Below are 24,037 nucleotides of genomic sequence, written 5' to 3'. Positions count from 1 at the left end.
CAGTTAAGTGTCAGATTTTTTATTTCGGCTCATGATGTCGAAGTCATGGGATTGAGTCCCACATGGGGCTCTGCGCTCGGTGTGGAGTCTGCATCAGATTCTCTCTCCCTTTCTCTCCTTCTCATTCTTTCTAATAAACGAATAAATAAAATCTTTTTAAAAATTGTAAACTAAAAACCAAACAACAGGATCCACAAACTATTTCAAGACATCCTATGAAAGGGGCCTCTAGATGGGGAAACAGGAGGACTGGGTTGAGAAACAGAAAACCTTGTTTTGAATCCAGACTGTATGTGTGATTTAATAGTTGAAGGCTTCTGAGCAAGTTACAAGATGAAGTTATGGAATACTTATAAAATGGGCAGAGCCATACCTGCCATTCTCACTATGCAGGGCTGTTGCAGAGAACCAATCTGACTATCTATTAAGGAAATTCCTACACCAATAATTTGCTGTGTATACGCCTGAAAGTCAGAGAATGGCTCATATTCAGAACATAGTGCTTTTGTTTAGCTGCACACAGACACACTCAACAAATATTTTTAATTGACATAGCTTGCCAAAATTCCTGCTATAATCCAAATTTCAGGAATTAATCTTTTTAATGATCTACAAAATAACTGATTGACTATTAAGCCTAATTCACATGGTGACTAAGTAGTGCTAAAACTATTTACCAAAGTTCCCAAACTTAGGGAAATGACATGTTACTGTGTAAGTTTTTATCTGATAGAGGTACAAATAATTTCTGTGTGGTGAAAAACGTATCTAAAAAAGTAATCATTTACTGTTCCATGGGCTATTAAGCAGTTTTGGATGTAAGTCAGAATTCCTATTGTAATATTCCTAATTAATTGCTTACATGTACCTAGCTCCTCAAATGCTCTTTAAAACAGTATGAACACCTTACTGGTTCCTTCATTAAATAATGTACTGGATAAAATCTTTGCTGTGGGTTCATTTTATATTTGCACGAGAATGACAATTTCATTCTTTTGAAAACTACACTTTGAGTTTGTCTTTCCCTAGAAAAACTAATTCTTAGCCATTTTTCTTGACTTGTTTTACTAATGTTCTCCAGTTTAAATCCGCGGTATCTGAATGGAAGTTTAAACTGGGCCCAATGTCAGCAAATCATTAGGTCACTAATAAGCTTTCGTGGAAGACAGAGATTACATTTGAATTCACTCCTCCCTCATTTATTCATTCTATTTTTCCAACAAGCATTTCTGGAATTTATGCAGGGCACTGAAGAGGATACAATGATGAGTAAGTCCCACACATACTCCCCTTGAAGAAGCTTAGAGATGAGTGAGAAGCACAGGTGTACTTGGATAACTAGAGTATCAGAGAATATAGATAAAGAGCTGTGGGAGATTATCGAAGGAATTGGTGTTATCAGAGGCAACAGAGGTATCAGAAGGCCTGACAGAAAATGTGACCTAGGGGTGCCTGGGTGGCTCAGTGAGTTAAGCCTCTGCCTTCAGCTCAGGTCATGATCCCAGGGTCCTGGGACCGAGCCCTGCATTGGGCTCTCTGTTCATCGGGGAGCCTGCTTCCCCCTCTCTCTCTGCCTGCCTCTCTGACTACTTGTGATCTCTGTCTATCAAATAAATAAATAAAATCTTAAAAAGAAAGAAAGAAAGAAAGAAAACAAAACAAAATGTGACCTATTAGCTGGACTTAGAAGGATGAGTAGGGTTTTGAAAGATAAAGAAAATCAAAGGGTATTCTCAGCTGAAGGAACAGCAGAGAATTCAAGAACTGTATTGGTCAACTGACATCAACTTTTATTTTTTTTTTAAGATTTTATTTATTTATTTGACAAAGAGAGATCACAAGTAGGCAGAGAGCTAGGCAGAGAGAGAAAGGGAAGCAGGCTCCCCGCTGAGCAGAGAGCCCGATGCGGGGCTCGATCCCAGGACACTGAGATCATGACCTGAGCCGAAGGCAGCGGCTTAATCCACTGAGCCACCCAGGCGCCCCTGACATCAACTTTTTTATGGCTCCCTGACCCAATTCCGTGGGATGCAGATTTGGAGAAGTTCCCCATACACAACACCAAGCAATTCTCAACTACCACTTGGGTGTCACAGAATTCAACTTAGTTGTGACCCTGTGGACCCAGAGTTAGCATCAGATTCCACAGGTTAAGGACTCAGTCACTCCACTCATTTCAGATGCCAGTCACAAGCCCCAGGCTGTTACTTGTGCTTCTGATCTACCAGCTACAGACTACAGGTTCCAACCATCCCCTCCTGGGGGTCCTTTAATGTGTTAGAACAGCTCACAGCACTCAGGGAAACACTTAACTTACGTTACCTGCTTATTAAAGAATATGATACAGGATACACAAATCAACAGACAGACACATAGGGCAAGGGAGGGGGTCATTTTGAGGAACGTTCATGCCCCCTGCTGGGTGCCACTGTCCCTGCATCTCCACATGCTCACCGATCAGGAAGCTCTCTCAACCCAGCTCCCTTGGGTTTTTATGGAGGTTCCAATGCATGGTCATGATTGACTAAGTCATTGTTCAATAGCTGGTTCAGCTTTGGGGGGTGGGCCCTGATGTTTCCAAGCTCTAATCACATGGTTTGTTCTCCAGGCAACCAGCCCACATCCATGGGTGGGGACCAAAAGTCACCTTGTTAATACAATAAAAGATGTCTTTACCACTCTTAACACTTACGAAGTTCCAAGGGTTTAGGAAGCTGTGAACCAGGACCTATGGACAAAGACCAAAGTGAGAAATATATTTAGGTTATCTGAACTATGTATTTTTTTTTTTTTTTTGATAGAGAGAGAAGCAGCGAGAGAGGAAATACAAGTTAGGGAGTAGAAGAGGGAGAAACAGGCTTCCTGCTGAGCAGAAAGCCCAATGTGGGGCTCAATCCCAGGACTCTGGGATCATGAACCAAGCTGAAGGCAGATGCTCAACGACTGAGCCACCCAGGTGCCCCTGAACTATGTATTTTTAACACATCACAGTATCACACTTGGGAAAAAGTCCTCCTATGAATTTGGAACATGGGTTTTGCAGGAGAAAGTTACCTGAAAAAGGATTTGGGAGTTTACTATTGCATAACAAACCACCCCAAAACTCAGTGGTTTAAGACAACACTTGTTTATTATTTTTTATGCATCTGCCGATATAGGCTGGACTCAGCTAGAATGTTTCTGCTCCACATCTCTCTCACCCTGCTCAGAGAACAGCTGCTAGCCTGAGCAGTTCCCTCTCATAAGATAGTAGAGGTGCAAGAGAGAAAAACACATGGTCAATCCAAAGCCCAGGGGTGGGGAAAGCATTCCAACCCTTTAGTGGAAGGAACTGTAAAGGCATACAGCAAAGGACATGGCTGAAGAGAGGGCATGAAGAATTAGAAACAATGATGCAGTCTACCGCAGGAACAGACAGTAGAAAACCTTGAAGGCTTTGATAAAGAACTGAACTTTATTGCTAAGAGACTAGGTTTTACTTGTTCTCACCACACACACACAAACAAAAAACTATACTTGTATAATATGATAGAGGTATTAGCTGACACTGAGGTGGTAATCATAATGCAATGGATAAATGTATCAAGTCAACGTGTTGCACACCTTAAGGCTACACAATGTTATATGTCTATATCTCAATAAAAAATAAAAGAATTAAACTTTGTGATAGAGAAGGGAAGTCATCACTTTTTTTAAGCAACAGGAAACATTCTCAGATCCATTTTAGAAAGATGATTCTGTTTAGCTGGAGAGAGGATTAGAAAGTTTACAACCATCTGAACTAGGGTAGTGGCTGTGGGGAAAGGGACAAAGGGACAAATTAAAAATAGTTCTTAAGTAGAATAAAGTAGGTCATCATTTGGAGGAAGAGTAAGAAAATCAAAGACAGCACTCATGTTTCTAAATTGGTATGGTGAAACCACTGTCGGCGATAACGCTACTAGCTACTTTTATTGAGCATTTATTTTGTGCCAACTACTACTGCAAACGTTTTGTGCACACCATCCTATGTAGGGGTAGGGTGTGCACACGCACACACAAAGTATGACATAGTGTTGCCGTTTCCTGTCCTTTTATACATGAAAAGAACCAGACTTAAACAGTTGAGTAACTTGCCCAAGGTTCTGTGCTAATAACTGACAAAACTGGGGATTGATGTAAAACTGCTTTGATTCTAGAACATGAGCTTATAACCTGTGAGGGCTGCCCCTGCAGGAGGTCTCTATCTACCTCTGCCTGCTCTACAGATTTTGGAGGTACTCATCCTATGAGCCAATTCCTTCAAATAAATAAAAATACATAGACACACATCCTGTTGGTGGTTCTTTGTTTGTTTTGTCTGTTTATATTTTAATTATTTATTTGACAGAGGGAGAGAGAGAGCACCAATGGAGCAGCAGGCAGAGGGAGAGTGAGGAGCAGGCTCTCTGCTGAACAGGGAGCCCGACAGGGGTCTTGATCCCAGGGCCCTGGAATGATGACCCGAGCAGAAGGCAGACACTTAACCAACTGAGCCACCCAGCTGTTCCATCCCGTTGGTTCTGTTACTCTGGAGAACCCTGGCTGATACGGGTGCGTAGGCTTTCCCCTCCCTATTCTGCCTAAGGACAATGCCCTGGTTCTTCTAATGTCTCTCCCAGCCCGGCGCTACACAGAAAACATCTCTCATCCACAGCTCATGCATCATCCTGACACATGCTGTGGGGCTTTCTGGGCCCAGGTACCTTGCTCCGCAGGGCGCTCCAGCTTCTCAGCCGTCACTCTCTTGCACGAAGTCCTTTGTTTATGAGTGAGGGGCGAGGACATGCAATGGGCACACGTGCACACGCACATGGGCGCATGCGCCGACGCACGCAGGGCGCATGCGTACACATACGCGCGCACGCGCACAGAGCAGCCCTCACAAATCCGAGGCCAGCTGGCCAGCAGGTGGCCGGGCTCTCCCGCCGCCTGAGTGGGAAAACTATGAGGCAACGGTTTTACACCGTGCGGCAGCATTTCTTGGTGGGATTAAGCTCCGGCCTCCCATGGAGGAGTTACCTTGTACTTCCTGCGCAGTTTATACTCAAGACCCGGTGCTGCCGGCGCTGCCACCCGAAGTCAGACTTCCCCGGAGCGCCTTCCCCCCACCCCCCACCCCGCTCCATTTCTAATGTCCCTGAAGCAAAAACGAGGTGGACAGAACGAGACGTTCGGGACCGATGGGGCTGGGAGGCACTGCTCTGACTGGCAGAGACGGAGCGCGCCGCTTGTGAGGCAGGACCCCCGCGCGGAGGACGCCAGAGGCTCGGGCCAGGCGTGGAGGCCCCGGGGCCGCGCCCTTGCTGAGGAGGCCGCGTGGATCGGGTAAGAGCCGGCTTCCCTTCTGCAAGTCGCGTGAGGGCTGCGTTGTGCTGCGTGACCTCCCCCGTGTCTAAACGCCGCCTCCTCCCCGCCCCGTCTGAGTAACAGGGAGTTTCTTGGGACTTTATGCCTCTCGTGTTGCTATTTGGGAGGCATCGGCCCTGGGTACTTTCGAGTTGACGTCTGGATTACACCAGGCTCCAGGGGGGGTCTTTCTCCAGAATTTTGACGTAAGGGCCCGTGGAATTGTGCTCCTGGCTTCCGTGAAAGAACACGTAAGAAACACGTCTGGCGGGAGCCCGGCTGGCTCAGTGGGTGGAGCGTACGACGTTGAACTCGGGGCTGTGAGTTCAAGCTCCAGGTTGGGTGTAGACATTACTTAAAAAATCTTTAGGGGCGCCTCGTGGTTCGGTTGGTTAATGCCTGCAGCTCAGGTTGCGATCCCAGGGCCCTAGGATCCAGCCCATCGGGCTCCCTGCTCACCAGGAAGCCTGCTCCTCCCTCTCCCTCTCTCCCCCTGCTTTTGCTTCCTCGCTCGCTGTGTCTCTGTCAAATAAATTAATTAAATCTTAAATAAAATAAATCTTTAGGAAAAGAGAAGGAAAGAAACAGACCTCCAAAGTCCTCTTTGCAAACAAGGGGCCGTGGGTGCGTGACACAGTGTGAAACCCCGCAGAACAGAGTGGATGTAGGGGGAGAATTCCAGAACGATTCCCCCACGTCCTTAGGGGCATTTGGAGTTCAGTCAGGTAGCGGTCATCTTGGGCATCTTGTACATGGGCCTTTGGAAAGCAGAGGAGCCCCGACAGTGTGTATAGTGAACACTGCCTTCATCTGTGCCTTTGTCTTTCCTACTCTGACAATCTTCTCCCCTCTTCCCTCATTTGTCTAGGGCCCGTCTTTTCCTTAATTACAATCCATATATATCACAGACAGCCTTAATTCCTTTCCAGAATAGAGTATTAATGAAAAATGGGTGGGGTAGGCACTAGCGGTCCATCAGACATACTGTGGGACCTTATGGGGAACAGAGGTCCTACTGGTCTGCACCACTTAATGTACCACAAAACAAATGCTAGAGCCAGATGACAGCCCAGCTCCCGATGAAAAGCCCCCTTTCCCTTCCCTGGCTTTGCAGAAAAGCTCATTCAGGTAGTTCAAGGACACAGGCAAACCAACTCATCTTATAACCAGTATATCTTTTTCCATCCATAAAAGGGGACTTTTATTTACCAAATACACAGATTGCAGTCAGTGTCTTCAGGACTGCGCAGAAATTCATCGTACTGCACTAAATGGTTTATAAATTATAGCACCAAGATTGATAAAGACACCATCGACATATTACCAATACAACTGTTTTGAAAAAGCTGAATTTATAACAACTTAAAGCTAAACACCTTTGTATAAATTCACATTATAAAAGACTCTTAATGGAAACCAAGACTCTTCTCCTTTCCTAAATTCAGTGTACTTTTAATTCATACAAGTCTAAATTCCTAGGCTATCTTGTTTAACTTCTAAACATATTTCAACCTTTAGAGAGTGAATGTGGGAGTATAAAGTGATGCAACTTTTCTAGGAAGCAATCTGGCAGTAAACATTAAGAGCTTTAAAAATGTTCCTTATGCTTTTGTTCAGTAATTCTACTTCTGAGCAACTACCTGCAGAAAAGGATTAAAATGCTGATCATTGATGTACAGAAATGGATTACACACAGAGGTACATTTCATGTAAAAGAGACAAAAAACTGAAAACAATCCAAACTACCAAAGACAGCGGAATCGTCTAGTTATGAAGTCACAGGATGGTACTATTCTGCAGTTACTAGCAATGATGCATACCTGAGTTTTAACTGTCTGTGAGAAACGTTCATGATAAATGTTAAATAGAAAAGTTAGAAAACAGTTGCCTCAGTGGGTCAGTTGGTTAAGCATCTGACTTTTGATTTTGGCTCAGGTCGGGATCTCTGGGTTGTGGGAATCAGCCCACATGGTGCTCCACGCTCAGCAGGGAGTCTGCTTGTCTCTCTGGCACTCCCCTCCCCCGCCCCATGCTCACCCTCTCTCTCATGAATAAAATCCTTAAAAAAAAAAAAAAAAGGAAAACTGCAAATACAGTATTTGCACATACAGACATCCAAATTATAAACATATAGACATCCACAAATATGTGCTCCAAGGAAATGCACTAAAATTGTCTGAAGGATGAGATGATGGGGAAGTTTCATTTTCTTTTCCACATGGGTCTCCATTTTCATCTTCAGCAATGAGTGTGTTCTCATTTCATGAGCACTAACTGAAATAAAAGTTGCTTTTAGAAGTAGAAACTAGTGGAGTAATCTCCCACAAAGCAAATTATTGATTGCAATATCCTCCTTTTTATTAAATTATAAAACTTGTCAATACATGCACTTTTAGAAATACAGTTTTTCCAAGTATCTGCTTTTGTGGAGCACATGGTTTTAAAGAAACAAAAAATTTCTATACCAATTTCTTGGTCTTCAAGCTACTGAGCACTGGTAGCTGAACTACCAAGTATAGCTACTATATATACAGTCAGATTTTATGGAAAATATTACAAAGACAAATGCCTTAAAAAGATGACACAGTGCAGAGAAAACCATAGCTATTAAGCTGATATAAAACTTCAGTCAAAATGTTTTTAGTCCATTATGGCTTTGCATACAGCTTCAAAGGAAGAAAATTTAAGACACTTCTCATCAAAGGCACTTAGAATTGTAATAAAATACTTCTTTGAATTTAGTCCAACAGTATTTTAATTTCTTTTCCACATTCCGTCTCATTGAAACAGTACTCGAAGGCAGATATTAATGAGGGAAAATAGTTATCACTTCTTAATATACATGTTAAAAATCTGCAAACAGAATTAATACAGATTTTGGTCCACTGAGAAAGGTAACAGTATCAGACTGTAGTGTTTTTCTTAATTCTGAGCAAAAAGCCATAAACTCCCAAGACCCAGTTCCACAAACAGAGTCTTCAGTTCTTAATCTGCACTGGCTGCCCCATGGGCTCCCCTTGAGGAAATGGGAGTTGAGGTCCCACATCTCCACAGTGTAGTTATACTAGAAAGAACCATCCTGTGACTCAGTGGGGCCGCTGCTCTGAGGTCGTGGCAGCAGAGAGACAGAAGAGTCAATTCGCCGTCCTCTATAATTCTGTGTCCCGGTACCGGGAAGGCTGGCCGTAATAGCCGCGCTTTGAGTGTTCTGAGAGCTGCTGGCGGTATTCCTCCTCTTCGGCATCACTGCCGTAACTTCCTCTGGGATCCTGATAGAGTCTGGAAGGACCCTTCTGGGGCTCAGGTGGCCTGGAACTAACAAAGTGAGAGTGTTAAATGCATCCCACAGCTCATCCAGGGATTCCAACTGCCCTGTGGAAATGCAGCCATGTACCCGGACTGATCACAAACCTCTGAGACACATGCCACACTTTGCTGATAGACCAGGGCCACTTTTGGCCCTGCTTCAGGTTCATCATGTGGGAGTAACAGGTTGAGGCCAGTGCCGACTGGGGCAGTGAGTGAGGAAGTGCTCCCTGACCTAAGAATTCCCCTACTGGACCGATGGTGTCTTCCCATCCCTGTGTCTTTGGCTACAAGTTCACCCAGCAGAGTGATTTCTCTTCTAGTTTCAGTCAACTAGGGGCCACCTGGTTGGCCATGGTTCAGTCATTGAGAAATTTGCCTCTAGTTTTCTATTGCTATAAAACTAGACTCTAACTTCCAGTCAGATTGGCCACAAGAAAATGTGACTTTTTTTTTTTTCTATCCTTGGAAGCAGGAACTATCCAGTATAAAAACACTGCCATAATTCCTGATGCTTATGTAGCATTTTAAATATAAAGCAGCTTACCAACACTGGTCAACTGACTGTCACCTTCCCTTAAGACCTCAGTTCAGGGGTGCCTGGATGGCTCAGTGGATTAAAGCCTCTGCCTTCGGCTCAGGTCATGATCCCAGGGTCTTAGGATAGAGCCCTGCATCAGGCTCTCTGCTCAGCAGGGAGACTGCTTCCCTTCCTCTCTCTCTGCCTACTTGTAATCTCTGTCAAATAAATAAAATCTTAAAAAAAAAAAAAAAAGACCTCAGTTCAGCACAAGTGGCCTGACTTTGCTGCATGTTGCAAAGGAATTAAGGAGCTTGACTAAGAATCCAAATATATTAGTGACAAAACAATTAGTGTCTAAACCCAGGAATTTTTCTCATGTGCTGTCTCAATACACTGTAACATTATCTGTGCTTCGGTGTGACAAAGGGGACTAATTTGAAATGTCAGTGACTACACTTTGTCAGTTGTAGCACAAAAGCAAAATTACTACAAAATTTTGACTCTTTAATGTTCATAATTAAGTTTGATTGAATGACGAGGTATCTGAGTGGCACAGTTGTGTCCGACTCTTGGTTTCCGCTCAGGGTCCTGGGATTGAGTGCGCTCAGTGAGGAGTTTGCTTGAAATTCTGTCTCCCTTTCCCTCTGGCCCCTCCTGCTTGTGCTCTCACTCCCTCTAAAATAAATAAATCTTTAAACTTTTTTTTGACTGCATAAGTAAGGGAAATAGTTGGGCAGGAAAAAAAAAGTCTTCCTGTTACACTGAGATGTAGGTGAAGAAATTCTTTCTTAGGAGTCCAAATCTTAGACCAGCCCCCTTTCTAGACTTAATACTGCTGAGCAGCCCTTACCTTGTGTGCTGGGAAAGGCCAGGGTCTGGCTTGTGTGTTTTGATTGGAACTGCATAGATATCAGGATGTTTCTGAGCAATTTCAATCTGTGGTAATTAAGGGGGGGGACAAAAAGGGAAGAATGAATGATTGCTGGGTGGCTCGCTGGTTTCTTGCTGGTTCCCTTTTCCAATCCCATTTTAAGTAGAGGAGAAAAAATAAAAGCAACTCTCTAGTTTTTATGGTTGTATGTGATGGCCTAGTATTACATATCAAATAAGAAAAATGTTTAAAAGCAATGAAATTCTGCCACATGCTACAACAAAGACAAATACCATGTGACTCCATTTAAATGGCTCCTAAGTTGTCAAATGCATGAAGACAGAAAGTACAGTGATTACCAGGACAGAGGAAGGGGATAATGGGGAGTTTCAGTGAGGAGAGATGAACAAGTTCTGGAGATGGATGGTGGTGATGATGGCAGAACACTGTAAATATACCCAATGCCATGAACGCTTAAAAAAATAGTTAAAATGGGAAAAAATGGTTAAAATGATAAATGTTTTATGTATTTTACCACCAAAACAACCAAAACAAAAGAAAAATGCTCAGAAGCACTGCACTGTTGCTGTAACAGACTTAAATGGAAAAAAACCTCCCATATACACTGGGCAGAATATGTTCCATGAGTCTTGACTTCTACTCTTCTTTGTCTTTTGGAAGGTTAGATGTGCATACAGTACAAAAATTCAAACAGTATCAGAAAGTACAATCTATGGGCCTTTCATTTAACATCAAGCTTTGCTTGGTTTCTATGGCAAATCTGGGAGCAAATTAAAATTCATTTACCAAACGAATACAACAAATGTTTTCATGAGAACTAACTTCAGAGAGGCCCTGATTCTCTTTCATACTTCCCCATTCCTAAACCTGACAGAAAGTTCTGAGGTATGAAAAGAATCTTTTTCACCTATACTGTTAGGCCTTCTTGATGAGAAGAAAAAGGGACACAGTGATAGCTGGCAATCTGGAAATAACATAAACATAGGATGTGCCTGTGGTATCAGGCATGTGAACATGCTTTTCATGTCTGTACCAGTGAAAAAAAAAAGGACTGCAAATCATTATATGAAATGAAATTTAACATTTTTACTGCTGACATACTAAGATAATCTACTGGTTTAAAAATAATTACCCTTGCATTCTGTGCTTCTTGGAGCTCTTGCATTCTCTGTAATCTTGCCTTGTGATCCATCTTCTCAAATATTTTTACTTTGCCCAGGACAGACTTGGGAGTGCCTTCTTGTTCCTCACTGCCCTCTCCCACCTCTTCACTCTCTGGGGGAGGGACAGGAGTGGAGGGCTTCAATATAGACCTTCCCAAGGCAGGTTTTGCTGCAACAGGAGGGGGACAGCCTTTGGTAGATGCTCCGGAAACTTCATTACCAGCAATGGCTGAGGGGTTTGACTTATATTCATGGGATCTGGAGAAGTCAAAGGATTCTTCTCTGTTCTGGATTTTGGCCTGCAGAGAACAATGAACAAATTTTTACCTTTGGCTTTCAGTTTATGTTCAAATCTGTATTAGTGATTTAATACACACTCCCATTTCCTGATCAGTTTCCAGAGGTAGTCAACAAATACCATTCCGACAAGAAATCAAATACTGCAGGACAAACAGCCACTGGCTGGGCATCCTGAGCCCTATCCTGCTTCCTAGAAAAAAAATATTAAGAGCACTAGGAAACCAGAGGGTATTGGAGAGGGGCTGGGAGGCCTGTGAGTGTAGAGGCAGATCAGACCTACTTTTGTACTAGAGGAGATTAAGATCAGTATCTTGAAAAAGACCTCAGAACAAGTCATGGGGTTTAGGATTGAAGAGTGGGACCCCGAGTTCATATACTAAGGGTGCATGCCCTACCCCAGACGGAAGGTCTCTGTCCAGCCACGAATGAGACTGGAGCAGGAAGGGCAGCATATAATGCTCATGGCCACTTTTCCTTCATACTTCAATCCTGTTTGTACATTTTCAGTGATTTATCTTATGAGGCCACTGTTTCTGACAGCTTATATCACTGACTACTTTCTTCCTATCTAAAGTATTGAGTTAAATGGAGAAATTTTATTGGGTTATTAGAGAAAGCCTTTATTTATATAGAATTGATTCAGAAAGGGGGTAAAAAAAATCATATGACATATACCATGTCAATTCTTATTGATTCTGAGTAATGATATAATTTAAAAATAAATTAAGCTGTCCTGATAACGAGAGGGATCATAAACAGTGGTGGTGATTGTTTTCTTTAGTAAATAAATCATCAATCAGGGATTTTCTATATCTATATTTATATCTAAATCAGATTGTGAGCAGAAAACTTTAACTGAAAAAGAAAAACAGATTCTGAGATCAGTGCTTCCAGACATTCAGAATTTGTCCAACTTTTATTCTTTTGAAGTAAAAAACAAAATAATGAATGAATGAATAAGCGTATAAATAAATAAATAAAATACCAACAGTTTTAAAACCTTATGTTCTCCTAAAACTGCCCTTCCTTCTTTTTACTCTTCTCTACTTTTGGGGTTCACCCCACAAACCAAAAGACACATCTTAGTAACAAAAGAGCCAAAAACAAAACACCATCTCATTTGTGCTCTTCCTGGCTATGCAGGAAGCTGTCCGGGTATCTGTTTATTCTTCCTCCCCATCGTGGACTTCCCAGCCACGTACCTTAGGCGGCTCTGGCTTGAATGCTGGGGGTGGGCTACTGTCCCTAAGTTGATCTCTGCTAGCAGCCCTCCTCATCTGAGCTCGTGGCTCTGGGCTGGGTTTCCTTATGCTCTACAAGACATAAAGGTTCATTCACAACAAGAAGATCCCAGCAAAGAGAAGAGAACGCTCATCTGCTTTGCTAGAGTTCTGCCAAGTTGCAAGGTGTTCCGAAGTTGAGGTTCATAACTTGCACATATCGGGATACTGACCCAGTGCTGCTTTACTGAAAAGGCAGATAGGTACTAGCATATTCCCATTAGCAAATGCTTTATATATATTTTTTTAACTATCATCCATTGTAGTAGTCTCTTCCTTTAAAATAATCCCCCCCAAAGTTCTCCTAAAGTCTAAATCTCTTTTATCACTTAAAGCTGTTAATATTTTTAAGCATTAGCTCATCAACACCTTTAGACATTAGCAAGTTAATTTATTCTTTGAAACCTGTCCACTGGTATATACTAAATTTTTGGCCTTGGTGGGTTTTACCCGTCCCCCAACTTATTTTTTTGGTACTTTTATTTCATAAAGAATAAAACTATTCACCCAAATGAGCTGACTTGTTAAACAGAAGTCCACAAGAACAACTATTCAAATAGATGAATAACGTCCTCTACATTATCCCAATGCTCTCTGAGGTGGAGCTAATAACTGGTCCTAACTTAGTGCCTGTTGACACGATCTCTAAGATCACAGAAGCTGTCTATTCACCGGTGGATGCACAGTACACATGATCAGATGTATATCTGATCTTAAACTCAATTAACAAATTGAAGTACAAAAAAGAAGGAAACTGATGGGGAAATACTCAGGAGTTTTGGCAAGATTAGAAAGGTTAAAGGTAGGATGGATAAGAAAAAGCAAGAATACCTAAAAGTACAAAGAGACCTAATCAAAGGTTACAAGTAAATACCACAAAATTATATTTAAAAATAATGTTCCCCCTTGTAATTTAGACAGCTGGCACATAGAGCTGTTTAGTGTATCCGTCATGCTCGAGAACATCAGTGTGAGAGTGCTTAGCACTCGACCTCTCCCAGCACTTAGTTCCTGTCCGGCTTTCCCATGGACCACAAATGCTATCGTACAGGCATCGACTTGGAATCAGAAACCCCCTAGAAGTCCTCTGTTCCAACTCTTAGGAATACCTTCCACAGCACCCTAAATAAACAGTTATCCAGAAGAATTCAAGTGAAACAGGAGAACCTCCTTTTCCTGCTCGTGGCCTCACAGCCTGCGGCCTGCCTCACCTCACCTCCTCATGCTGCACCGGCTCCGAGGAGCGGGTGATGGAAGACACCGGTGGCTCCTCAGCTGGCTCATCCAGCTCATTGTCAGTGTAGGCGCCTCCTTCACCGTCGGTGTCCTCAAAGTCACTGATGAGGCGGCTGTCGCAACTCAGATAGTCTGCACCCATGGCAGTTAAGTAGGACATGCGGTCTTCAGGGTCATCATCCATCCCTTCCATCTAGAGGAATTTGTTTCGGAGGGTCAGTGGGGTCGTCATGGCTCCTGGGAGTGGGGACTCAAGAAAATTCCCAAGGGCACAGCCAAGTGACTGAAACTTTGACATGTTGTAGAAAGGGAAGTCATCTTTATTTGCCTTAAATCACTTGGCTTGAGATTACTATGTTAATTTTTTGTGCAGGGATTCAAATTAGGAACCTCCACCCTATCTACCTTACCACCATCCTATCTCCCACTACTGAGCCATGCTTCCTCAAATTGTTACGCTTCTCCTCAAGAATCTGGGCTCCTTTCCAGCTTTTTCTGCTAATGCTTGTCTCTTATAATAAATGTACACTGCCTGGTGCTACACACCTCTCCGTTCCTCCGTAAGATTCTCAAATCTTTGAGGGAGGAAGCTATGTCCTATTCAACCTGTTCTCATAAAGGGAGTTAGCACAGAACCTAGCAGGCTGTAAGCACTCAGAAGATGCTAGACGCCTTAACTAAATATACAGTTTCCAAAGGGCAAGACAAGGACTCAACAATCTAATTGGTAACTGAGTCACTTTCGCAACAGAATCATCCTCTGACATCTCACCAACTAGTTCAATTCAGCTGGACTACAGAATACTAGCACCAAAGCCTTAGAACCACAGGAGATTGGTATAATTTCTTTGCTTCCTCCCTTCAGCAGAACTGTGGGTAAACTACCTGCATGAAGGAGAAGCTCGCCAGTTTTAGAAGCCAACACAAGGTTCTGAGCATTCTCTTACCAACCTACTCGAATTCCACATTCCGAGGACACATTCTCTTCCAGTCTTCTAAGCAAATGATTCCAACTTTTCCTTTTTTTAAATCAATTTTTAAATACCTTCTCCATGACCCTCATCCTCACCTCTCCCTTCCATGCTGACTTTCCCATATCCTTAGTAAGCTGTGGAGCTCAGCACAAGATCTTGTAAGCTCTGATTAGTGTGCTTGGAATACAACACTAGTTACTACGTTAAAAGTAAAAGGGAAGTGAATGTAGGGTCACATACATCGCATTCTACTTTTCTTTGAAAAGTCTTAGAGAATTTATAAAATTCCAAACTTGATTAGCAAATACACTGGAATCACTTCAAATGGCCATGGTGTTCTACATTCACTACCCTCCTGAGAAAAGATTGAGAACATGGACTCTCCCCTCATAGTGGAGTATCTATGCCACATACCTTTCCTTCAGAGACCCAAACTGCTTCTCCTTGCTGATGCTGAATTGTGTCCTTCAAGCTGCCAAACCAGCTATCATTGGCTGAATTTAGGTTGATAGTAGCTTCAGAAATGTAAACAAAAGGTTTGCATCAATTTCCAGAGCAATGTTTATTAAAAATGCTACTTCACATAATTTTACCCATTTGTCATATTTGAATTAAAACTTTGGCAAATGCAAGAGAAAGTAGACACATATCTGAACAATAAATCCCTTTAGTTGAATGTAATTAAAGCCACTACTGGTCTAGCTGTTGGGAGTTTGCATTACAGATGAATGTTATAAAGCTAAAAATGAGTTACTTTCATTTCGAATATCTGTTTTTCAGAAAAGCTACCTTAAAAGATATGGTTGGGTTTTTTTTTAAGATTTTATTTATTTATTTGAGAGAGAGAGTGAGAGAGACCATGAGAGGGGAGAAGGTCAGAGGGAGAAGCAGACTCCTTGCAGAGCTGGGAGCCTCCTGGGGGACTTGATCCCAGGACTCCAGGATCATGACCTGAGCAAAGGCAGTCGCTTAACCAGCTAAGCCACCCAGGTGCCCCAAAAGGTATGTTTTTAACAACTGTGCAAAGAAAACACATCTAGAACAAATACAAAAGTACTGTATTTTAAAGATTGTTACCTAGGCGTGTATGTTATAAATAAGAAAAACATACACAAATTTACTGTTGATATCTTCAAAAAAATACTAAAGGTAACATTTAAGTGTATGTAATTTTGATAGGCTTAAATATTTTAGAATATATATTTAGACTAAACTCCAAAAGGAATATATATTTTCTATTCAGAATGAAATATACCTTATATAACTACTATGCATAAAGCAAGCACTTTTCCAAACACCTTACATGGATGAGCTCATTTCTCGTTTACCCAAACTTTACAAAGTAGGTATCACTATTGTCCCCATTCTACAGAAGAGAAATTGACTCTTAAGACTCCACATTGCAAAAACCCAGTTTATTATAGACCACTCTTTCCTGTACATTTGGAGAAATTACCTGTCAGTTTCACCATGTCATCCCAGTGGTAAATAGTGCGTGGTTTTTTGTTTTGTTTTGTTTTGTTTTTTAAGTGCATGTCTTTAACAAGAAAAGCCAGTGACAATAAAACAAGAATCCAATGTGGACATATTTCATCTACTCCCTCCCTCCCCAGTGTCAGATAGGTAGATGGTGAGCAGCACTCAACTCAAAGAGCTATCATTACCCTAAGGATGTTCTACCCATACAATCCCCTCATGCTGCTCCCACAGAACTGCATGACTTGATTTAACCCTTTTTTTTTTTTAAGATTTTATTTATTTATTTGACAGATGGAGATCACAAGTAGGCAGAGAAGCAGGCAGAGAGAGAGGAGGAAGCAGGCTCCCTGCTGAGCAGACAAGATGCGGGGCTTGATCCCAGGACCCTGGGATCATGACCTGAGCCTAAGGCAGAGGCCTTAACCTACTAAGCCACCCAGGCACCCCTGATTTAACCCTTTTAAACCCTGAATTATACCACATTTACAGAATCAGTCACATATATAGCTACTGCACATATTCAGTTACTAAACATGCTACATTCTTAAATTATTTTACTTTTATGAGGAATACTAGCTAGCAGGGGGTCTTCATTTCAGGAACTTAAGAAATTCTATTATGTGAAATTTTAAACATATACAAAGTAGAGAGAACATGAACTTGTCTACATTACCCACCCTCAAAAACTATCAACTCTTGGCCAGTCTTATCGACATCCCCAACCACTCTCCTCACCAAAGATTATATAAGCAAATACTAGGCATCCTATTAGGTCATCCATAAATATATATTAGGACCATCCATGAATATTTTACTTAGTATACATTTCTATAAGATAGAGAACTCTTTATTTTTAAACATAATCACAGTATCATTTATTATCCTAAAAATGGGAGTAATAAATCCTTAATCATACAGAGTGTTCAAGCTTCTATTTTGGGGATCTTTTTAAATAATGAAACCAAATTCTTACCACTCTGTTAGTGCCTACATGCATGGTAAGCAGAGAACAATGACAGAATCTAGATAGAGATGTGGGTGCTAGATGGTGCACTGGGGGCTCAGTCACTGGCCTGTAGTTCCACACAAGAATCTGAACCCATCAAAGTGACCAATTTTTGCATGTCATGGATCTCTATGATCATTTTCAATCAAAACTAAATCTACAAATGCCATTGAGTATAATATCATTTTAGGATAGTTTCTTTTCAAGGAGTCATGAATAGGATTTCAGATTACTCTTCTTTGTTCAGATTATTTTCTTATTTCTTCCATTCTTCAATTCTCTATTTCCCACTGTGGAGCCAAGAGACCACATTTTAAATTTCACTTACCTGTGAAGAGATGTGCACAAGTTTTTTTAAGCTTGTTGGCTTGATCATATAACTTCCGAGAACTTTTGTTGGATGTTGGATTCAACCTCTGTCTCATGGTTTTGACACCTTGTCTAGAGTCTGGGTTGAAAAAAATCACAATCGGGAACCACTGAGTGTAATTCAACAGGTCCACGGCTTTAGGAGTCACGTCCAATAGTGCATGCTTATCCTGTTAGAAATGGGGCAAAGTTATGTCAACAAGTATGTAAAGTCACAGGGCAGCAAAGAGTTTGTCTCAAGTAAAGGCTACATCAGGTAAAACTTGTCAGTTTAAATCAAAAAGCAGGAAACGTTTTCCTCCATATTATGCCCACCTCTGAGAAAATGAATGAATAGGTTATTTGGTATTATGTTGACAACTCTGAAAAAACCATACATCACTGCCACTGAACATCCACTGGTTTCCACATCGACTGGTTGCCAACAGGTTATGTTTATATTCACTTTTTTATCATTAACACTTAATATTATTAAAATACAGATTCTATTCCAAAAAGGACTGCGGCAAACTATGACTCAATTCTTTCCAACAACGTGGCTTTTGGATGAACTTCCTTACCTGTTCAATAATTTGCCGCACAGTATTTAACCGCACTACCCCACTGGATTTCTCAGAACCTGCATCTTTTGGTTCTGTTTCTGCAAAAAGCAAAGAACAAAGAGCTAATTAATATTTTTAGAATCAGGACCAAAGACTCCAACCCAGCATCAGCAATGACAGGATATCCGACATCAGGAGGCCCTGAAGAGAGACCATGAGAAGGACATACACTACCTCTCTAACTGAAACCTAATCACAAGGAAGGTGGCAGTCTGACAGGTGAGACAGGGGTTTCGAAATAAAGTAGAAGAAAGGAGGATTCTAGAAAGACAGAAACAGACTATATAAACAGACTATATACTAAGCAGTATTACCATATCTTTGTTAAATTTGTTATGTGATGTAGTGTGGTTATATAGAAGAATGTCCTTGTACTGAGGAGATTTACATCGGTAAAAAATGGCAGGGGAGGTATAAGGCAAACTTTTTGACAGGTGACAGTGCCTTCATGTGAAGGGTATGTGGGTATTCATACCACACTTTTCACTTTTCTTATATATTCGTATTTTTCAAAATAAAAATTGGGAGAGAAAAAAATCATCAACAGACTTACTAGCAGTTTGGAACAGGTCCGGTAACTCATTTGCCAGCTTTTCCAGTGCTATATCTGCTATGGGGCCAAATAAGACCACAGGTCTCTTGAAACCAGCTGAAATGAGACAAGAAAGGCCATAGAAACACATCTCCTCGGCTACTGGAGGTACGAAGCAGAAGTATTTTATAGGCCAATGATAACATGACTAAATGAAAGAAATTGTGTTCTTCCTCCCCCATTTCAGCCCTGTTCTTTTTCTTCAGAAAAGAAACCAAAAGAAATAAAAAAAATAAACTTTGCTACAGATAATATATATAAACTTCTGAATGGTAGTATTTTTTTTTTAAGATTTTATTTATTTATTTGACAGAGATCACAAGCAGGCAGAGAGGCAGGCAGAGAGAGAGAGAGGAGGAAGCGGGCTCCCTGCGGAGCAGAGAGCCCGATGTGGGGCTCGATCTCAGGACCCCGGGATCACGACCCGAGCCGAAGGCAGAGGCTTTAACCCACTGAGCCACCCAGGCGCCCCCTGAATGGTAGTATTAAATGAAATAACTGAAGACATGGAAATACACCTGCATGTAGGAGTTTATACAAGTCACTTTTCTGAAAGTTATTATCGCATGTATGAGTATGACTGCAACAACAGCCTGGCTTTGGCTTAAGTAGTATGGGAAGTTTGAACCTGCCTACTGTGGTCTGAAAATGAAGAAGACAGGCGCAGAGCCCAGTCAGATCATTTCCTGACCCCACTTGGCTTCCTTACCTTCTCGCAGCAAAACCCTCTCATAAGCCGGGAACTTGGTGCTAACCGACACAACAGCTGTTAGATCTTCACGGCTCTTCCTTAAGTTTTTCTTCACACCAGATCTCTGGCCACGCATTCTCCAGAAATCTGCTCTGTCCCCAGCATTGTCTCTCTGGGCATTCTGAACACTGGCCATTTGTTCAGCTCTGAGAGAAAAAACCAAAGGTAGTGAATCTCTAAAGCCAGAAAAGGCACAATTGAAGTTAAAATGAACCAAAACCAGTCAGTGAGGTTTATGAACTTGGATTAAAGAAGATGCAGCTTCACAGTGGAAGAAGTTTCACAGAGTGGGCAAAGTGTGGACTCTCTTCATCCAGTGGAAGCAGAGAAAGGCTGGGTGCACATCAAATCTACCAGAAATAGCTCAGTAACAAACACAATTAACTTGGCTCATTTTGGTAGGCTGGTATATAGTAAACATAACCAAAATCCCTGCCAAAATTTTACTTCCCCCAGCCAACCAATAAATGTTAACTGGAGTGCATAAGCCTCTCCCCCAGCATGAGGGCCAGACAGTGGACAAGGGCAGCTTGTCGTAGAGCTGTGCTGATGCGCTCCAGCCACTCTGGCATCTGCTCAGACACGCCATAGGACTGTTTAAACACCAACCAGGCGCAACAACCAACTACGTGATGCGAACTAAATACAGAAAACCAGCTGGTGGCTATCTCCCAGTCCCAGGCCACTTCTCATGAACCAGAAGTAGGTGATGGGAGAGGACACGAAAACAAATGATGAAGTCATGTGGGGCTTCCTCTCTGAGCAGGGAAGGGACTGTAATTGATTTGGGGGGGGGGGGGGACTTAAGAGAGGTGTGTGGGAGTACGGGATCTCAGATACCTGCTTTTGTTGGGGATTAAGCCTTTCTCCAATTCGTTTCCGATCCTCACAGCCAGCCAGTGGCCCAGCTTGCCATCGTACAGCGTATCTACGACTCGGAAGACCTCCCCCCTGGTGAAGGCCAGGCTCTGTGGGGTTTCCTTCTCACATTCAAAGTGGCTTCTTATAAAAAAGGAATCCCCTCTGCCACAAGCCAGGATGTCTCTATACACTGAAAAACAAAAGCATTCTTGTATGTTGCAATCTGCTTAGCCAGAGGTCTTTTCTTGAAGAGTTACCAGCTGCTTCTATTTCTGATCCCTCTTTTCACTTCTCTTCATTTAGTAAACTCAGTGGACAGGCCCTGTGGGAATCAGGGCTCAAATAGGAAGGATGACAAAAAACTAATTTCATGAGTTGCTGTGATGGTTAATTTTGTGTGTCAACTTGACTGGGCCACCAGGTGCCCAGATTTTGGTCAAACATTATTCTGTGTGTATAACTGAGGGTATTATCGAATGAGATTAACATTGAAACGGGTAGACTGAATAAAACAGATTGTGCTTCCTCATGTGGCAGGCCTCATCCAATCAGATGAAAGCTTGAAAGAACAGAAAGGGGAACCCTTCTCCAAGTAAGAAAAAAAGAAGTCTTCCTGCATTAGAACTAGAACATCAGCTTTCTTCTTGCCTTCACACTCAGATGGACACACCAGGTCTTTCTGGGTTGTGAGCTTGCCAGCCTTCAGACTGTAACTGCACTACCAGCTTTTCCAGTTGTCAGGCCTCCAGTCTTGGACTAGAACCAAATCATCAGTTCTCCTGGGTCTCTAACCTGCCAACTCACCCTGCAGTCCTTGGGACTTGCCAATCCATAATTACATGAGACAATTCCTTATAATAAACAATTCCTTATAATAAACCTCTATTTATACACACATACACCCCCTATGGATTCTTTCTCTCTAGAGAACCCTAATACACTTGCCAGTCAGCCTCCGAAGCTGACTGGGAAGAGGCTGTCAACCTCCACAATTTACAGATGAGAACAGTGAGGCTTGCAAGGGGGCAGCAACCTGTCAGATTGGTAAGCGTTAATGTGGAAGCTGACCCAAAGACATGGCCCATTGACTCTTTCACCTGGAAAAGTCAGTAAAACTCCAGATAATAATTAAGGGTAGATAACTATCCAGAAAAGCAGTTTTATTCCAAATTAACACAACTGGTAAAATTATTTCAATTGGTGCACAGAAAGCACTTCTATAGAACATTAAGTGGTACCCAAATTTTCTCCACAAAACTGTAACCCAGAAACTGATTGTGAAGAAATACTTCAGATTTTTAACACCCAAATTTACCTATTCTGTTCCCAAGATACTGCTCTCATCCTTCCCTTAACTCCCCAAATTAAACTAATGACCAGATTTGCTCACCATCAGCACGGCTCTGAGCTAAAATGGTTACCATTTCACCCTTGGGGATTTCCAGCAGGTAGAGAACGGCATCTTCCCGAACTAGCCCTCTGAAATCCTGCGTGTTCACCTGATAGGAAGGTCAAACAGAAAAACAAAACAAAACAAACAACAAAAAGAGAAAAGAAAAGTTCTTAAAAAGATGCCACATAAGGTTTTTTGGTTTTTTTTTTTTTTAAGATTTTTATTTATTTATTTGACAGAGATCACAAGTAGGCCGAGAGGAAGGCAGAGAGAGACGAAGGGAAACAGGCTCCCTGCCGAGCAGAGAGCCCAATGCGGTGCTCGATCCGAGGACCCCAGGATCATGACCTGAGGTAAAGGCAGAGGCTTAACCCACTGAGCCACCCAGGTGCCCCACCACACAAGTTTTTTAATATTCTTTTTTTTTTTTTAAGATTTTATTTATTTGAGAAAGAATGAAAGAGAGACAGCATGAAGTGGGGAGGGTCAGAGGGAGAAGCAGACTGGGACCCTGACGCTGGACTCAACTGGGACTCTAGGATCATGACCTGAGCTGAAGGCAGCTGCTTAACCAACTGAGCCATCCATGCACTGCATCTGTTAGGGCTTTTTTGTTTTTTGTTTTTTAAAGGATTTTATTTATTTGACAGAGAGAGATCACAAGTAGGCAGAGAGGCAGGCAGAGAGAGAGGGGGAAGGAGGCTCCCTGCTGAGCAGAGAGCCCAATGCGGGGCTCGATCCCAGAATCCTGGGATCATGACCTGAGCCGAAGGCAGAGGCTTAACCCACTGAGCCACCCAGGCGCCTGGCATCTGTTAGTTTTTATCTGGGCCTGCCCAAAGCAAAACCCAGATATAAAAAAGTCTTTAGTGACCCAACTCAAGCCCTCCCAGTACCTGCTATGGGCCTGGGCTGTGCACGTATTGCCACACCTTCTTGTCATAACTGTCCCTTAGAAATATGTCATTCCATCAAGGATCTGTCACTGAATCATATTAAAATTTCTTGTTATGCTTGTGTCTATCTCTTCTTGAGTTTCCCACAGAGGTGGTCAGGGAGGTAATATACAATTATGAGATTTATCTATAATGCTATAGGGAGTGGTGAAGTCTTACGGCAAACAGACATGCTGGCCCAGCTTAAGGTGTTAACACTTTAAATTGATTCAAAGAAAAGCCTGAAAATAAAAATCCAATTCTACCTCTCTCCTATAGCTTCTCTCACCTAGGTTTTTAACACGTTTATGAAATTGAAGAGCATTTTCCCCTTATAAGGGGAAAGCATTAGCCTAATACATAGGTTTATATATTTAAGCTTCTGGCACACACTTATTTCTGACAAGAAGCTGCAACATTTATCCCCCACTGACCAAAGAGGGAATGCGGTAAACAGCTTTTGAAGGATATTAGAAAGCAAGTAAAACTGAAATGTGGCAGAAAGAAAAAAGACATTTTGGAATCTTTGTTCAGTACCTTTAAAACCATTTTAAAGCAATTACACATAAATATAAAAATTATTTTAAAGTACCTAATATTTTAATAATATAAAAATAAAAAGAAGACAAAAAATTCCTATGAATGTTTTTTTCAGTCATTGAGGACTATAGAACCCTTTATCACTGAAAAATGTCAATAACTGAGCCTAATTTAAGGTTGGAACTTGTGATTAAGTAAAAACAGGCATTAGGCTGACACTTAGTTGATGCTTTTGAAATAAACTAACTTGTTAAAGCCGTCTCATTAGCTTTTCCTTTGAAACAATATTTAGCATTTCAGGTGTATGTCATCCCCATCTCTCTATTCCCCCAGTTAGGGATCATCACACTTCAGAATCTAATCCTTTCCTGTGCCATTTATCTATCTATACCTGTATCTGTGCATGGCCACATGTCTTCATATGCCCTGTATGTGCTTTTATTTAAGTAAGACAAGGCCATAAGGCTT

The 24,037-nt window shown here is 41.9% G+C and overlaps 1 protein-coding gene and 1 long non-coding RNA gene across 8 annotated transcripts in view; one reads left to right on the top strand and one right to left on the bottom strand.

The window, feature by feature from the left end:
* Positions 1 to 5,267: 5,267 nt before the first annotated feature.
* LOC123387525 overlaps positions 5,268 to 24,037 on the top strand; it is a 50,162-nt gene continuing 31,392 nt past the window's right edge. The window contains exon 1 of the long non-coding RNA XR_006601969.1: positions 5,268 to 5,346. This is a non-coding gene — a long non-coding RNA (uncharacterized LOC123387525). The remainder of the gene's footprint in view (positions 5,347 to 24,037) is intronic.
* TJP2 (tight junction protein 2) overlaps positions 7,701 to 24,037 on the bottom strand; it is a 121,546-nt gene continuing 105,209 nt past the window's right edge. For 6 of the 7 annotated variants that reach the window (XM_045065070.1, XM_045065069.1, XM_045065067.1 and 3 more), the window contains 12 exons: positions 22,092 to 22,200; positions 20,681 to 20,891; positions 19,799 to 19,986; positions 19,051 to 19,146; positions 18,456 to 18,535; positions 17,855 to 18,065; positions 15,456 to 15,556; positions 14,048 to 14,260; positions 12,754 to 12,864; positions 11,221 to 11,550; positions 10,047 to 10,132; positions 7,701 to 8,682 (listed from right to left, as the gene is read on the bottom strand). In XM_045065070.1, coding sequence (XP_044921005.1) covers positions 8,517 to 8,682; positions 10,047 to 10,132; positions 11,221 to 11,550; positions 12,754 to 12,864; positions 14,048 to 14,260; positions 15,456 to 15,556; positions 17,855 to 18,065; positions 18,456 to 18,535; positions 19,051 to 19,146; positions 19,799 to 19,986; positions 20,681 to 20,891; positions 22,092 to 22,200 — 1,902 coding nt within the window. In that variant the 3' untranslated portion in view covers positions 7,701 to 8,516. The remainder of the gene's footprint in view (positions 8,683 to 10,046; positions 10,133 to 11,220; positions 11,551 to 12,753; positions 12,865 to 14,047; positions 14,261 to 15,455; positions 15,557 to 17,854; positions 18,066 to 18,455; positions 18,536 to 19,050; positions 19,147 to 19,798; positions 19,987 to 20,680; positions 20,892 to 22,091; positions 22,201 to 24,037) is intronic. The other variant, XM_045065068.1, reaches the window with a different exon arrangement.

The sequence above is a fragment of the Mustela putorius genome, unplaced genomic scaffold, assembly GCF_011764305.1.
Source record: "Mustela putorius furo isolate JIRA1106 unplaced genomic scaffold, ASM1176430v1.1 tig00003854_pilon_pilon_pilon, whole genome shotgun sequence".
In the NCBI taxonomy this organism is placed as follows: domain Eukaryota; kingdom Metazoa; phylum Chordata; class Mammalia; order Carnivora; family Mustelidae; genus Mustela; species Mustela putorius.
This window is presented reverse-complemented; position numbering and strand designations above follow the sequence as displayed.